The sequence below is a fragment of the Anolis sagrei genome, chromosome 6 (genome assembly GCF_037176765.1).
Source record: "Anolis sagrei isolate rAnoSag1 chromosome 6, rAnoSag1.mat, whole genome shotgun sequence".
Classification (NCBI taxonomy): Eukaryota; Metazoa; Chordata; class Lepidosauria; order Squamata; family Dactyloidae; genus Anolis; species Anolis sagrei.
Window position 1 is genome coordinate 1,815,098 of NC_090026.1, and position 14,099 is coordinate 1,829,196.

At 40.8% G+C, this 14,099-nt stretch overlaps 1 protein-coding gene across 1 annotated transcript in view; it reads left to right on the plus strand.

Moving 5' to 3' along the window:
• SAP25 (Sin3A associated protein 25) overlaps positions 1 to 4,804 on the plus strand; it is a 6,400-nt gene extending 1,596 nt beyond the window's left edge. Inside the window, exons 3-5 of the mRNA XM_067469448.1 lie at positions 339 to 420; positions 516 to 628; positions 4,121 to 4,804. Coding sequence (XP_067325549.1) covers positions 339 to 420; positions 516 to 628; positions 4,121 to 4,327 — 402 coding nt within the window. The 3' untranslated portion in view covers positions 4,328 to 4,804. The remainder of the gene's footprint in view (positions 1 to 338; positions 421 to 515; positions 629 to 4,120) is intronic.
• The last annotated feature ends 9,295 nt before the right edge of the window (positions 4,805 to 14,099 follow it).

Here is a 14,099-nt window from a genome sequence, read left to right on the forward strand (position 1 = left end):
GGAAGGAACACCTAAAGGCCATCCAGTCTGACCTTATTCTGCAGTGTAAGAATAAACCACGATCAAATCTCTCCCGACAGATCGCCATCTGGTCTATGCTTTGAAGCCTACGTAGAAGGAGAGTCTATATTCCAATAGAGTCATAAGGGGACTCCAAAGGTCATCTAGTCCAGCCCCCATCTGCCATCAGGGAAGACACAAATTAAGCCTTCTAGACTGAATTATTAAAACCTCCAAAGAAGGGGATTTATATTCCAGTAGAGTTGGAAGAGACCCCCAAAGGTCATCCAGTCCAACCTCATTCTGTCCAATTGTTGTCCCTCCGCTTGACCTTTCAGGTGACCCACTGGTGCCATTCGCGGACACTCTCCCACCCGTCCTTCCAAGCCTTGTACACTGCCCGCGCCCACGATGGACCCCTCACGCTCTCAGAATTGGGACCAGGTAATCCAGGAGAAAGTGTGTGTGTGTTCTTCCCTTGGCCATTGGTCAGTTTGTGACCCTTTTGTCCCTCTGACCCCTCCCAGGACCCCTCCCGGTCCTCGACTGCGGTGGATTCTTCTATTCGGACCCAACGATGCCTCCAGGACACCGGATTTATAATTGGCTCTCCAGACCCTCCCAGGAGGTGAGTGAGTGTCCATCAAAGATGACCACTGATGCGGGGGGGGGGGTCATTGCCGGTGGCAATGGGGAGCCATTAAATGGAGAACCATGAGGCGGGATGTTCCGCTGGCCAATGCGTATGGTTAAGTTGGGAAGAGTATTGGGATATTAGTTTGTACAGAAAGGAATGGATAGCCCTGATCCACTGATATTTGTGACTGCCTATACTTTGGTTGGGGAAGGCCACCATCTAGTGGTCAAAGGCAGCATTGCATGTCTATATTTTTCTCTAAAACTCACCATAATGCATAGAGCGGTTGTGTTGGGATAGTTGTATATTGTGGGGAGGACAATGTGACAGGCAATAGATGATGATGATAATCATAATAATAATATACCAATAATACTAGAGGAAAGACAATGTGACAGGCAATGGATGATGACGACGATAATAACAATAATAATAATAATAATATTTCGCCAATAATAATAATAATAATTTGCATTATTTGCCGATACATCACACAGTCCTAGACAATTGGGAAGTGTCCGACATGTGATCCAATACAACTTCCAGCAGAGTGTCTGCTGTGTTTCAATTATTATTATTATTATTATTATTATTAGAATCCTAGAGTTGAAAGGGACTTCTAAAGACCATATGATGATGATGATGATGATGATGATGATGATGATGATGATGATGATGATATAATACTTAGTGTGTGTCAAGGACATTCTTATATTGGAGGGAGGACAATATGACAGGCAATGGATGATTTTATTTGTCGTGTCAGATCAACCAGTCCATTATATTACATTTATAACAGAACAAAGCAAACAAACAGACAAAATACAAAATTTGTGAGTTTGGTAGTTGGTTAAATGTCCTTTGACCAGTCTCTGTCCCCTTGGAGTGCTTCTGGTGTTGCTGCAAGAAGGTCCTCCCTTGTGCATGTGGCAGGGCTCAGGGTGCATTGCAGCAGGTGGTCAGTGGTTTGCTCTTCTCCACACTCGCATGTCGAGGATTCCACTTTGTGGCCCCATTTCTTGAGGTTGACTCTGCATCTCGTGGTGCCAGAGCGCAGTCTGTTCAGTGCCTTCCAAGTCGCCCAGTCTTCTGTGTGCCCAGGGGGGAGTCTCTCATTGGGTATCAGCCATGGATTGAGGTTCTGGGTTTGAGCCTGCCACTTTTGGACTCTCGCTTGCTGGGGTGTTTCAGCGAGTGTCCCTGTAGATCTTAGAAAACTATGTTTTGATTTAAGTCGTTGGCGTGCTGGCTGATACCCAAATAGGGGATGGGCTGTAGATGTCTCTGCCTTGGTCCTTTCACTATTGGCTGCCACTTCCCGGCGGATGTCAGGTGGTGCAATACCGGCTAAGCAGTGTAATTTCTCCAGTGGTGTAGGGCACAGGCCCCCCGTGATTATGCGGCATGTCCCATTAAGAGCCACATCCACTGTTTTAGCGTGGTGAGATGTGTTCCGCACTGGGCATGCATACTCAGCAGCAGAGTAGCATAGCGCAAGGGCAGATGTCTTCACTGTGTCTGGTTGTGATCCCCAGGTTGTGCCAGTCAGCTTTCGTATGGTATTGTTTCTAGCACCCATTTTTTGCTTGATGTTCAGGCAATGCTTCTTGTAGGTCAGAGCATGGTCCAGAGTGACTCCCAGGTATTTGAGTGTGCTGCAATGCTCCAGTGGGACTCCTTCCCAGGTAATAATCCTCAGAGCTCGGGATGCTTGTCTGTTTTTGAGGTGAAAAGCACCTGTCTGTGTTTTAGATGGGTTGGGGATCAGCTGGTTTTCCCTGTAGGAGGCAGTAAGAGCACCTAGAGCTTCGGAGAGCTTCTGTTCAACCATCTCAAAGCTCCCTGCTTGAGCGATGATGGCACGATCATCAGCATAGATGAAGCTCTTTGTCCCTTCTGGCAGTGGCTGGTCATTTGTGTAGATGTTGAACTTGGATGGAGCAAGCACGCTCCCCTGAGGCAGGCCGTTCTTCTGTTTCCACCATGATAATATAATAATGGATGATAATATCATCATCATCATCATCATCACCATCACCATCATCATCATATATTAGAGAATAGACAATGTGCCAGGCAATGGATGATGATCATGATGATAATAATAATAATAATAATAATAATAATAATAATAATAATGTAATAATAATAATACTTAGGATGTGTTAGGGATATTCCTGTATTGTGGGGAGGACAATATGACAGAAATGGATGGTGATTATATATTTATATTGATTAGTCCATTGACCATATAAATAGCAAAAGGCAAAAACAAGAAAATACACAAGTAAACACTAAAAGGTAAAGGTTTTCCCCCGACATTAAGTCCAGTCGAGGCCTACTCTGGGACTCTGGTGCTCATCTCCATTTCTAAGGCGAAGAACTGGCGTTGTCCTTAGACACCTCCAAAGCCATGTGGCCACTGGCATGACGGCATGGAGTGCTGTTACCTTCCCGCCAGAGCGGTTCCTATTGATCTACTGCTATATTTGCAGAAGCTGGGACTAACAGTGGGAGCTCACCCCACTCCCTGGATTCGAACCTGCAATCTTTTGGTCAACAAGTTCAGCAGCTCAGTGGTTTAACTCACTGTGCAACCGGGGGATGCAATGATAATGGTAATAATAAATATGCTAATAATTTGTTATCACCCTGTCCTCATAGCTTGAGGAGGGGTACAACACAGTTTTTAAAAATCCAATTGGTGGGGGCCAATTAGACCCTTAAATTCCCAGCCTATACTTTGGTTGAGGAGGCCTGCCACCTAGTGCCTGATGTAAGTATTGCACATCCCTAGGCTATACTTTAGTTATTTATTATTTATTTATGGCATTGATATGCCGCCCTTCTCACCCTGAAGGGGACTCAGAGTGGCTTACAAGATATATATATACACACACACACACGCACAATATATTAAATTATAAGCATAGTACAATATCAGTATTATATATTACTATATTGTACTACACTATTATATTGTAATATTCTATGTAATATAAAATATATAATTATAATATTGTATTATTATTAGTAGTATTATATTGTTTTACATAATATTATAAATATTATATGTATATACAATATATATTATATTATATTATATTATGAGTTATGGAAGTCTCATCCTGTGGCTACTTTGGCCATCCCTCCAGGTGTTTTGGACTTCAACTCCCACAATTCCTAACAGCCTACCGGGTGTTAGGAATTGTGGAAGTTGAAGTCCAAAACACCTGGAGGGAGGGCCCAAGTTTGCTCTCTAGTGGCTGAAGGAGGTGTTGCAAATCTCCAGCCTATACTTTGGTTCTAAGAGTCTACCATCTAGTGGCAGGCGGTGGTATTGCAAGCATCTACGTTCTGATGGCTGCAGAGAGCATCTCTTGTATCAAGAACTGGACAAAATTGATCAAACATCTCCTGGGCAGTGACCCTAATAGGTTTGAGGTGACCTTCACCCCATCTCCTCCTCTTCCTTACTCCTAGGTCTTCCTCAACTTGAGACTCAACACCCCTCCGCCCATTATGTCCACCTGCGTGTCGGCCTCTCCTCGTCCGCTCAACCACGGTCTCTCAGAACTGGAGCAGAAGGCAGTTTCCGCCCTCCTGGAGCTCCCGGCCACCTTGACCTGCGCTTTGGACACTGGGCAGTCCCTTCCTGGACTGGAGGAAGCAGGGGACACAAGGAAGTAGCCGCTTGAATTGTTCCTGTTGTGTGTTTGTGAGTTATTGGAAGACACTGCCCCATGTTGGGGGTGGAATTGCCAAAGTTCACCAAAGTTTGCCTCTGTTTCTCCATGTTTGTTTTTTCCTTCTGCTTCTTTCCGCTGGGGCATTCTGGTAAAGATGTGCCTCGATAGCTGTGGAAAAGTGATTTCTTTTAGGAGACGACAAAGCACCCCAAATCTGTATGCTGTGCGTTATGTTATGGAACTTTGCAGCCTTTGGTTAGTCTAGTTGCCAACTAAATGCTCAGCCTATACATTGGTTAGAAAAGTCTGCCATCAAGTGGACAAAGCAGGTATTGCAAATTCCCAGCTTATAGTTTGGATTGGGAAGCTTCCCATCTAGTGGCAGAAGGGAGTATTGCAAATGCCCAGTCTTTACTTTGGTTAGAAAAGCCTGCCACTGAGTGGATGTAGGAGATATTGCAAACCTTAGTCTATACTTTGAGTTGGGAAGTTACCCATCAAGTAGCAGAAGGGAGTATTGCAAATGCCCAGCCTAAACTTTGTGTTGGGAAGCCTCCCATCTAGTGGCAGAAGAGAGTATTGCAATGGCCCAGCCTATACTTTTTGTTGGAAAGCTTACCATCCAGTGGCGGAAGAGAGTATTGTAAATACCTAGCCTATAATTTGGTTAGAAAAGTCAGCTACCGAGTGGCCAATGCAAGTATTGCAAACACCAGCCTATACTTTGATTTGGGAGGTCTCCCATCTAGTGGCGGAAGAGAGTATTGCAAATACCTAGCCTATACTTTCGTTAGAAAAGTTTGCCACCGAGTAGCCAATGTAAGTATTGCAAACACCTATATTTTGTATTGGAAAGCCTCCCATCTAGTGGCAGAAGAGAGTATTGCAATTATTCAGCCTATATTTTGAGTTGGGAAGCCTCCCATCTAGTGGCGGAAGAGCATATTGCAAATACCTAGCCTATACTTTGGTTAGAAAAGTCTGCCACTGAGTGGCCAATGCAAGTATTGCAAACACCGCTCCCATCTAGTGGCAGAAGAGAGTATTGCAATTGCCCAGCCTATACTTTGTGTTGGAAAGCCACCCATCTAGTGCCGGAAGAGAATATTGCAATTGTCCAGCCTATACTTTTAGTTGGGAAGCCTCCCGTCTAGTGCTGGAAGAGAGTATTGCAATTGCTAAGCCTGTACTTTGATTTGGGAAGCCTCCCATGTAGTGGTGGAAGAGAGTATTGCAATTACTCAGCCTATATTTTGAGTTGGGAAGCCTCCCATCTAGTGCCGGAAGAGAGTATTGCAAACGCCAGCCTATACTGTGTTTTGGAAAGCCTCCCATCTAGTGGCGGAAGAGAGTATTGCAATTGCTCAGCCTATACTTTGAGTTTGGAAGCCTCCCATCTAGTGGCGGAAGAGAATATTGCAAATACCTAGTCTATACTTTGGTTACAAAGGTCTGCTACTGAGTGGCCAATGCAAGTATTGCAAACACCAGCCTATACTTTGATTTGGGAAGCCTCCCATCTAGTGGCGGAAGAGAGCATCGCAAACACCAGCCTATACTTTGTGTTGAGAAGTCTCCCATCTAGTGGCAGAGGAGAGTATTGCAAATACCTAGCCTATACTTTGGTTAGAAAAGTCTGCCACCGAGTGGCCAATGTAAGTATTGCAACCACCTATATTTTGTATTGGAAAGCCTCCCATCTAGTGCCGGAAGAGAGTATTGCAATTGCTCAGGCTGTACTTTTAGTTGGGAAGCCTCCCATCTAGTGGCGGAAGAGAATATTGCAAATACCTAGCCCATACTTTGGTTAGAAAGGTCTGCTACCGAGTGGCCAATGCAAGTATTGCAAACACCAGCCTATACTTTGAGTTGGAAAGCCTCCCATCTAGTGGCAGAAGACAGTATTGCAATTGCTCAGCCTATACTTTGTGTTGGAAAGCCACCCATCTAGTGCCGGAAGATAATACAGGGTTAGTCAAAATGCATAGGCCAATAAGCCATTCAATTGAATGGCTTATTGGCCTATGCATTTTGACTAACCCTGTATTGCAAATATCTAGCCTATACTTTGGTTAGAAAGGTCTGCTACCGAGTGGCCAATGCAAGTATTGCAAACACCAGCCTATACTTTGAGTTGGAAAGCCTTCCATCTAATGGCAGAAGAGAGTATTGCAATTGCTCAGCCTATACTTTGTGTTGAGAAGCCTCCCATCTAGTGGCGGAAGAGAGTATTGCAAATATCTAGCCTATACTTTGGTTAGAAAAGTCTGCCACTGAGTGGACAATGCAAGTATTGCAAACACCAGCCTATACCTTGGATTGGGAAGCCTCCCATCTAGTGGCAGGAGGGAGTATTGCAGGGCCAAAACAGGCTGTACGTTACTTTGAGCAAGTTTGTGTTTATTTTATATTTGTATTTGTTTACTGTTTTGTTTTCCAACTGTTTGTGAAACCAACGTCTCTCTCCCTTTGGAGAGGAAGCAAGAATAAAGTTTGTCGGATTGGGTCCTCTGTGCCTTCAAATAGCTTCTGGTCTCTCTGGGCGCCTTGCTCAAATCCTCCGCTTCGGGGGCCCCTATGGGTTGGAGGCCTGGACCCCAGTCTCTGTTGAAGAGGAAGAAGGGGATTGGGAAGTCATTTGGGGGCTTCTCACGTCATCTTCAGAATTTAAGCCCTCTTCCTTTATGGCTGTTTTCACAATCATGAGGCAGGGAGTTCCACACGTCATGTGTTTTAGGAATTGTAGCCTTTCATTCCATATCTGTATCTATATCTATATAATAAAAGAGAGTGTTTGTTTGTATGCGGAGGGCGGAAGTGTATGTGCCAGCTTCCTGATTGGCTGCCACTGTGGTGCTATTTGCATATGGTCTCTGATTGGCCAGCTTCAACAGGAGCCCCTGGTGGAGAAGAGGGTTCATGAGAGAAACGGGGACATGAGAGAAGGAAATTTGCATATGGTCTCTGATTGGCCATCCTCAATTCCAAGATGACAAAGAGAGGAAAGGAAAAGGCCAGAGGGGGCGGAGTCAGAAAATGACCAATACAGACCAAACTTGGCACACAGAGCCCCCACGACCCACTCTACATCCTACTGCAACCATGGATGATGGGGCTTGCAGTACCATCACTCACATTGAGACCGCTGTTAACCTCATCCAATGACTGATCAGGACCAAACTTGGCACATAGACCCACTTTACGTCCTAGTGTGGTTTGGCTGGGGATGGACCATGGATTATGGGACTTGCAGTACCTTTGCTCAATTCTTGAGACCACTGCAACCCTCATCCAATTACCGATAACTTGGCACATTGAGTCTCCATGACGCACTCTACATCCTGGTGCAGTTTGGAGGAGGATGCACCATGGACGATGGGACTTGCAATACCTGCACTCCCTTCCTAAGACCATTACCACTGCCAACAAAGATGGATCAGGATCACAATTTACACAGAGAGCCCGCATGACCCACTCTACATCCTGGTGCAGTTTGGAAGAATTTGACAATGGATGATGGGACTTGCAGTCACTTCACTCACTTCCTGAGACCGAGACCCTCGCCAATGACTGATCAAGACCAAACTTGGCACATAGACCTCTCATGACCCACTTTATGCTGTTAGGATGACCTCTGCAGGGAACTGGACGGGGGGAGTGTGACTCTGCTGGTTCTCTTGGACATCTCAGCGGCTTTCGATACCATTGACCATGGTATCCTTCTTGGGAGGCTCACTGGGATGGGTCCTGGGAGCATGGTTCTTCTGTGGGTCCGGTCCTTTCCTGGAGGGTCGTTCCCAGTCGGTGAAGCTGGGGGACTCCTGCTCGGACCCCTGACCATTGACCTGTGGGGTCCCGCAAGGATCCATTCTGTCCCCCATGCTTTGTAACATCTACATCAGTGGTTCTCAACCTTCCTAATGCCGTGACCCCTCAATACAGTCCCTCATATTGTGGTGACCCCCAACCATAACATTGTTTTCGTTGCTACTTCATAACAGTCATTTTACTAGTGTTATACATCATAATGTAAATATCTGATATGCAAGATGCATTTTCATTCACTGGACCAAACTGGGCACAAGTACCCAAATACACCAAAATGTGAATGCTAGTGGGGTTGCGGGAGGATTGATTTTGTCATTTGGGAGTTGTAGTTGCTGGGATTTATAGTTCACTTATAATCAAAGAGCATTCTGAACTCCACCAGTGATGGATTTGAACCAAACTTGGTTCCCATGACCAATGGAAAATATTGGAAGGGTTTGATGGCCATTGACCTTGAGTTTGGGAGTTGTAGTTCACCTACATCCAGAGAGCACTGTGGACTCAAACAATGATGGATCTGGACCAAACTTGGCATGGATACTCAATATGCCCAAATGTGAAGACTGGTGGAGCCTGAGGAAAATAGATCTTGACATTTGGGAGTTGTAGTTGCTGGGATTTATAGTTCATTGCAATCAGAGAACATTCTGAACTCCACCAACGATAGAATTGGCTCAAACGTCCCACATGGAATCCCCATGACCATCAGAAAATACTGTTTTCTGATGGTCTTTGGTGACCCCTCTGACACTCCCTCGCGCCTCCTCAGGGGTCCCGATACCCAGGTTGAGAGACACTGATCTACCAGGTGTAGGTTTGAGACATCCTGGAAACCAATGCCTTCACTGTGGGAGAAGATGCAGGTCAAGAATAGGGCTCCACAGTCACCTACGGACCTACCACCAGGACACCGAACTTGGAGGACCATCATCATCCTACAAGGGATCGTCTAAGTATTTATCTATCTATCCTTGCTTTATTCCTTGTCCCTTCCTTCCCATTCATCCTTTTCTCCTTCCTTTGTTCTTTCTAGACTGCCCCAAATCCAGCATACCTGGATTTCAGGAAGGCCTTCTTCGACAAGGTTCCCCATGACCTTCTGGCAAGGAAACTAGTGCAATGTGGGCGAGGCAGAACTACGGTGAGGTGGATCTGGAATTGGTTAAGTGGACGAACACAGAGGGTGATTCTCCCCATGGCTTCCTCCTCTTCATCCTGGAAAGAAGGGACGAGTGGAGTGCCACAAGCAGGGTTCCGTCCTGGGTCCGGTCATGTTCAGGATCTTCATTAATGACTTAGATGAAGGGCTAGAAGGCAGGATCATCACGTTTGCAGACAACACCAAATTGTGAGGGATAGCCAATAGTCCAGAGGACAGGAGCAGGACTCAAAACCATCTTGACAGATTAGAGAGATGATGGGCCAAAACTAACAAAATGAAGTTCAACAGGGACAAATGCAAGAGACTCCACTTAGGCAGGAAAAACGAAATGCAAAGATACAGAATGGGGGACGATGAGGCCTGGCTTGAGAGCAGGACGTGTGAAAAAGATCTTGGAGTCCTTGTGGACAGGAAGTTAAACATGAGCCAGGAATGTGATGTGGCGGCCAAAAAAGCCAATGGGATTTTGGCCTGCATCAAGAGGAGCATAGTGTCTAGATCTAAGGAAGTAATGCTCCCCATGCTCTATTCTGCCTTGGTTAGACCACTTTACCTGGAATATTGTGTCCAATTCTGGGCACCACAATTCAAGAGAGATATTGACAAGCTGGAATGTGTCCAGAGGAGGGCGACTCAAATGATCCAGGGTCTGGAGAACAAGCCCTATGAGGAGCGGCTTAAGGAGCTGGGCATGTTTAGCCTGAAGAAGAGAAGACTGAGAGGAGATACGATAGCTATGTATAAATATGTGAGAGGAAGCCACAGGGAGGAGGAGGGAGCAAGCTTGTTTTCTGCTTCCCTGGAGACTAGGATGCAGTGGAACAATGGCTTCAAACTACAAGAGAGGAGATTCCATCTGAAAACGAGGAAGAACTTCCTGACTGTGAGAGCCGTTCAGCAGTGGAACTCTCTGCCCCTTGAGGAGTGTGGTGGAGGCTCCTTCTTTGGAAGCTTTGAAACAGAAGCTGGATGGCCATCTGTCAGGGGTGATTTGAATGCAATATTCCTGCTTCTTGGCAGAATGGGGTTGGACTGGATAATGGCCCAGGAGGTCTCTTCCAACTCTAAGATTCTATGAGTCTATGAATTGAGCCAGGTCAGGTCAAGAGGGCACTGGCCACAAGAAGCACTGCCATCCTTGACCACCAGAGGGCGGGCTTGCCTTGCGCTGTGACCGCAAACAGGAAAACAGCTTGCAGATTGTTGACTATTGACATAATATTGATGAATGTCACGGGTAAAATCAATGACATTATTAATATTATTATTGCACAGACTTCCTTATATCATGGAACCCCAGGACAAAAGGATAAAAATGCATAGCTTGCCTTATACAATCCCAGGGCAAAATAATGATAATAACAATGTATAGCCTGCCTTATATTATATAATCTCAGGGCAAAATAATAATAATAATAATAATAATTATTATTATTATTATTATTATTATTATTATTGAATATTGAATAATATTGAATAGTGGACCTTGCATCATACAATCTCAAGGCAAAAAATAATAATGTATAGCCTGCCTTATATAATCTCAGGGCAAAATAATAATAATAATAATAATAATAATAATAATAATAATGCATAGCACACCTTACAATCTCAGGGCAAAAAATAATAATGTATAGCCTGCCTTATATTATAATAATAATAATAATAATAATAATAATAATAATAATGCATAGCACACCTTACATCATACAATCTCAGGGAAAAAAATAATGTATAGCCTGCCTTATTTTATATAATCTCAGGGCAAAATAATAATAATAATAATAATAATAATAATAATAATAGTAATAATGCATAGCACACCTTACATCACACAATCTCAGGGCAAAATAATATTAATAATAATAATAATAATGCATAGCGTACCTCACATCACACAATCTCAGGGCAAAATAATAATAATAATAATAATAATAATGCATAGCACACCTTACAATCTCAGGGCAAAAAATAATAATGTATAGCCTGCCTTATATTATATAATCTCAGGGCAAAATAATAATAATAATAATAATAATAATAATGCATAGTGTACCTTACATCATACAATCCTCAGGGCTTTTGTGACCCCCCAAATCCCCCCCCCCCAAATCCAGCCACAAAGCAAGTTTGGGGTCATTGGGGATGGAAAGAAAAAAAGCAAAATGCAATGCAATAATAATAATAATAATCCATAAGAGTTGTCATTATTCTTTTGCCCTTAGATTATCTTTGCCCTGGGACTGTCTGCTATAAGGCAGGATATTCATTATTACTATCACTATTATTATTCGAAACACAAGATGAGTCCACAGCAGACAAGGCTGTTGTATTGGATCACACAACGGATTTTTATTATTATTATTTTGCCCTGGGAATGTTATTATTATTATTTTGCCCTGAGATTGTATTATTATTATTAATAAATATTACAATTATTATAATTATTATTATAATTATATTTATTATTTTGCCCTGGGAAAGTATTATTATTATTTTGCTCTGACTGTAATATTATTATTTATAATTATTATAATTATTATTTTGCCCTGGGATTGTATTATTATTATTATGCTCTAATTGTATTATTATTTATAATTATTATTTTGTCCTGGGGATTGTATTATTATTTTGCGCTGATTGTATTATTATTATTATTTATAATAATAATTATTATTTTGCCCTGGGAATGTATTATTACAATTATTTTGCCCTGAGATTGTATTATTATTATTGTTACTATTATTTTGCCCTGGGATTGAATTATTATTATTTTGCTCTGATTGTATTATTATTTATAATTATAATAATTATTATTTTGCCCTGGGAATGTATTATTGCTATTATTTTGCCCTGGGATTGTATTATCATTATTATTATTATTATGCTCTGATTGTATTATTATTATTTATAAGTATTATTATTATTTTGCCCTGGGAATGTATTATTACTATTATTTTGCCCTGAGATTGTATTATTATTACTATTATTTTGCCCTGGGAATGTATTATTATTATTTTGCTCTGATTGTATTATTATTATTTATAATTATTATAATTATTATTTTGCCCTGGGAATGTATTATTATTTTGTGCTGATTGTATTATTATTATTTATAATTGTTATAATTATTATTTTGCCCTAGGATTGTATTATTATTTTGCCCTGAGATTGTATTATTATTTATAATTATTATAATTATAAATATTATTATTTTGCCCTGAGATTGTATTATTATAATATTTTGCCTTGGGATTGTATTATTATTTTGCTCTGATTGTATTCTTATTTATAATTATAATAATAATTTGTCCTGGGAATGTATTGTTACTATTATTTTGCCCTGAGATTGTATTATTATTATTATTATGCTCTGATTGTATTCTTATTTATAATTATTATTATTTTGCCCTGGGAATGTATTATTACTATTATTTTGCCCTGAGATTGTATTATTATTATTATTATTATTACTATTATTTTGCCCTGGGATTGTATTATTATTATTTTGCTCTGATTGTATTATTATTTATAATTATTATAATTATTATTATAATTACTATTATTTTGCCCTGGGAATGTATTATTACTATTATTTTGCCCTAAAATTGTATTATTATTATTATTATTATTATTATTTATTATTATTATTATTTTGCCCTGGGATTATATTATCATTATTATTATTTTGCTCTGATTGCATTATTTATTATTATTATTATTATTATTATTATTATTTTGCACTGGGAATGTATTATTGCTATTATTTTGACCCGGAATTTTATTCTTATTCTTATTATTATTACTAGCATTTTGCCCTGGGATTGTATTATTATTATTATTATTATTATTTTGCTCTGATTGTATTATTATTTATAATTATTATAATTATTTTGCCCTGGGAATGTATTATTGCTATTATTTTGCCCTGGGATTTATTATTATTATTTTGCTCTGATTGTATTATTATTATTTATAATTATTATTATTATTTTGCCCTGAGATTGTATTATTATTATTATAATTATTTATTATGCTGCCCTGGGATATTATTATTATTATTATTATTATTATTATTATTATGCCCTGGGAATGTATTATTACTATTATTTTGCCCTGAGATTGTATTATTATTATAATATTTTTCCTTGGGATTGTATTATTATTATTTTGCTCAGATTATATTATTATTCATTATAATTATTTTGCCCTGGGAATGTATTATTATTATTACTATTATTACTATTATTTTGCCCTGGGATTGTATTATTATTATTATTATCACTACTACTACTATTATTTTGCCTTGGGAATTGTATTATTATTATTTTGCTCAGATTATATTATTATTAATTATAATTCTTTTGCCCTGGGAATGTATTATTACTATTACTATTCTTTTGTCCTGGGATTGCATGCTGTAAGGCAGGCTATGCACTAATAATGATAATAATAAATATTGATTTTGCAGATGGTGTGTCTTTCTACCGGGCGACGCTTGGTCTCCGGGTTTGCAGCCTCCTTTCCTCTGGATCGGGTTTCGGGCCCACCTGTCCCTTTCTGTCAAGGCAGAGGGCCAGCTGCTTCCAGCCATAAAACCCAGGAATGAGACCCCAGGAATCGCCCCAAATTCTCCCAAGGCTTTGCTTCTTCCAAGCCACACCCGAGACCTTAGAAATGTCCTGGGAATCCTTTGCCATTTGCATGCAATGCCCAAAAACACAACACACCACGATGAGGAAATCGTTGTCGAGTATTATTCTGCAAATGGAGAAAGGCACCG